At 37.4% G+C, this 3,659-nt stretch overlaps 1 protein-coding gene across 1 annotated transcript in view; it reads left to right on the top strand.

Moving 5' to 3' along the window:
* Positions 1 to 2,544, top strand: part of LOC110460991 (gelsolin-like protein 1) — a 40,348-nt gene extending 37,804 nt beyond the window's left edge. The window contains exons 9-13 of the mRNA XM_021514250.1: positions 297 to 377; positions 723 to 817; positions 1,270 to 1,348; positions 1,912 to 2,007; positions 2,404 to 2,544. Coding sequence (XP_021369925.1) covers positions 297 to 377; positions 723 to 817; positions 1,270 to 1,348; positions 1,912 to 2,007; positions 2,404 to 2,499 — 447 coding nt within the window. The 3' untranslated portion in view covers positions 2,500 to 2,544. The remainder of the gene's footprint in view (positions 1 to 296; positions 378 to 722; positions 818 to 1,269; positions 1,349 to 1,911; positions 2,008 to 2,403) is intronic.
* Positions 2,545 to 3,659: the final 1,115 nt, after the last annotated feature.

Consider the following 3,659-nt stretch of genomic DNA (forward strand, 5'->3'; position numbering starts at 1 on the left):
GGCGAAATGATGTTTATAACATTGCAAAAAAAATGTGTTGAAATTGCAAATATTTTTTCTGATTTGATAGCTTTTTGTCTCTCAGAATATTGCCCATTTAATTCACTGGGGTAACGTAACATATGCAAGGCATTTTTGCAATTTTTCCCCAAAAACAAAATTTTAATATTGACTCATCAAAACCATGTCCTAACTGTCGCGTGGACAATCAAATAGGTTGATATTCAGTTTATATACGAAATGAGACTGCGCATAAAAAATATCCTTGTCAGCTGATAGTTTATTTATGTTGATAGGCCGCCCAATACTTGGTGGAGTTGAGGAGTGAACGTTCCGGAAAAGCTAAGGCAGAAGTGCTAGAGGAAGGGGAAGTGGATGTAAGTGCGCTACCAAAAGATGTCCTCTGTGATTCAATTTCACCAACGCGCTAACCCGTTAAACTGAAACCAGAGCAACAAATTAAATTGTAGGTATTTACAAATAAAGCGAATGTGAAGAATGATAGTATTTCCCGAATCACATGATATATTATTCGAATACATTGACATGTTCGAATACATGGGCATTTTCTTTGTTTTATATGTAAGCTAGCATATCGTGAAAGTGTTGTCCAATGNAAACAGCCATCGAAGTATTACAAACGCCACTGAGCTGATTGTGGTATTGCAGCCAGTTTGAATGTTGTCTATATCGTCAAATGAATTGAGCTTTTTCATCTGCAGGACGAGTTTTCACGCAGTTTGGATGGCGGTGAGGAGGAAGACTTTTCCATGTCATCCATTGAACAATCTGCAAAGGAAGAGACAAAATTATTCAGGTAACGTTTGATGATATTACCCGAGATTGTTTGGTTGGTGAAGCACTGCCTGTGGCCTAGTGCTAGACTATCAAAAGTGGCTAAGAATAAGGAATGGAGTATTCCTAGAAAGTTTTATCGCGTAGGTTTTCTCCGGTTACTCCGGTTTCCTTCCACATTAAGACCTCCTGTGCGCTTGCATATAGAACAACAAGAGTGATTGTTGAAGAAGTAAAAACAAAAACAAAACAAAAAAACATAATTGATAAAAATCATTTATATTTAACTTATTTAACACTATTTGAAATACCTGGTATTGGCTAATTGATACAAATGACTGTCGTAAAGAAGATATGGAGTAAATATTCTCGAACTTCAGTCGTCTGAATGTGGACATCTGCCCTTACCTTATAGTCTGTATCTAAATCAGGGTATTATTGTTATTGTATAGTACCCGATATCTCGTATTGTAGAGTGTCAGACGCCACCGGGAGCTTGGACATGAAGCTAGAGAAATCCGGCAGTATCAACAAGGGTGATTTTGATACCAATGTAAGTTCAAGTTATATATTGTTTCAAGTGTTTCCATGAGTTAATATTAATGACAGGAACAAGGATATGAGGAAAATTGGTTGCAATTTATTTTTTATTTTAATAACTTTATAAAATTATGGATTATCCAGTTACTTTATCAAAGGAAAAGTATCCAGTGACTTGCGATTGCTAGAACTTGACTGATATCGAAACATGGTTTTAGTCTTATATTTGCCTCGGTAGCCGTGATCGCTAACGCACACAGTCGTTGTACTACTGTACATGTGTGCTATCAAGCGTGAGCTTCAGACCAATCGCTCTCCCAAGAATTTCGGTTCGGTCCCCAGCGGTGGGGGGGGGAAAGAGAGTAATGTCTGATAGGGTAATTAGTTGTTATCCCTCCGATGGTACGGTGTTTTCCCGCCGTGGGTTTTCCTCCACCACGAAAACACCATTTGTTCCCTTAGCGGCGTCGTAATAAAAGATCTACAGAGCTTATTTTTGTTGTTGACAATTGTACACGACGTTAAATAAAGAATATTATTATTATTTTCGTAACTTTGTGTATTTTTTCTATTCAGGACGTGTTTCTATACGATACATCAGACTGTCTGTTTGTGTGGATCGGTAAGAAAAGTTCCCCCGCGGAGAAGAAGAACGCCATGACGTACGCACACGTAAGTCCGCAGATCGGTCATTGATATTGATAGATTTTTTAATTCAGTAATAGTATCATATCGATTGATGATATATTACTTATTGATAAATATAGAGCACAGGTTGATACTCATGAATTGTCGATAATGGATATATATATATGAATTGATTCGACCTTGTCTCCACCAACAATAATAATAAAATGATTTTAACAGAAATTTAAAAAGGTATCGGGTGTGTATAATTACAAGGAATAATGTAACCTAAAAAAGTCTTACGACGTCAACATTGCTATGAAGTCGCACCATCGCCGCAGTCTTTTTGGTTTCAACTCTCGGCTGACTTTGATAGGTTTGAGTGATGATAATGCAGAGTAAATGTAAATAATGCAGCTATATAAAACCTTTGTTCCACAGAAGTACCTGATGAAGTCAACGCATCCTCTCGTTCCTATCACCTGTCTAGCAGAAGGAAGGAGACACGGTGAATTCGACACAGCCCTGGCCGCCTAACTTACAGTACGCATGAAAACTGGAGCTCGAACTTGGTTCGGNAAAAAAAAAAAAAAAATCATAATTGATAAAAATCATTTATATTTAACTTATTTAACACTATTTGAAATACCTGGTATTGGCCAATTGATACAAATGACTGTCGTAAAGAAGATATGGAGTAAATATTCTCGAACTTCTGTCGTCTGAATGTGGACATCTGCCCTTACCTTACAGTCTGTATCTAAATCAGGGTATTATTGTTATTGTATAGTACCCGATATCTCGTATTGTAGAGTGTCAGACGCCACCGGGAGCATGGACATGAAGCTAGAGAAATCCGGCAGTATCAACAAGGGTGATTTTGATACCAATGTAAGTTCAAGTTATATATTGTTTCAAGTGTTTCCATGAGTTAATATTAATCTCAATGACAGGAACAAGGATATGAGGAAAATTGGTTGCAATTTATTTTTAGTAACTTTATAAAATTATGGATTATCCAGTTACTTTTTCAAAGGAAAAGTATCTAGTGACTTGCGGTTGCTAGAACTTGACTGATATCCAAACGTGATTTTGGTCTTATTTTTGCCTCGGTAGCCGTGATCGCTAACGCACACAGTCATTGTACTACTGTACATGCATGTGTGCTATCAAGCGTGAGCTTCAGACCACTCGCTCTCCCAAGAATTTCGGTTCGATCCCCAGCGATGGTGGGAAAAAAGAGAGTGATGTCTGATAGGGTTAGTTGTTATCCCTCCGATGGTACGGTGGTTTTCCCTCCGTGGGTTTTCCTCCACCACGATAACACCATTTGTTCCCTTAGCGGCGTCGTAATAAAAGATCTACAGAGCTTATTTTTGTTGTTGACAATTGTACACGACGTTAAATAAAGATTATTATTATTATTTTCGAAACTTTGTGTTTTTTTCTGTTCAGGACGTGTTTCTATACGATACATCAGACAGTCTGTTTGTGTGGATCGGTAAGAAAAGTTCCCCCGCGGAGAAGAAGAACGCCATGACGTACGCACACGTAAGTCCGCAGATCGGTCATTGATATTGATAGATTTTTGAATTCAGTAATAGTATCATATCGATTGATGATATATTACTTATTGATAAATATAGAGCACAGGTTGATACTCATGAATTGTCGATAATGGATATATATATATATAT

This window comes from Mizuhopecten yessoensis, unplaced genomic scaffold, assembly GCF_002113885.1.
Source record: "Mizuhopecten yessoensis strain PY_sf001 unplaced genomic scaffold, ASM211388v2 scaffold10529, whole genome shotgun sequence".
Taxonomy (NCBI): domain Eukaryota; kingdom Metazoa; phylum Mollusca; class Bivalvia; order Pectinida; family Pectinidae; genus Mizuhopecten; species Mizuhopecten yessoensis.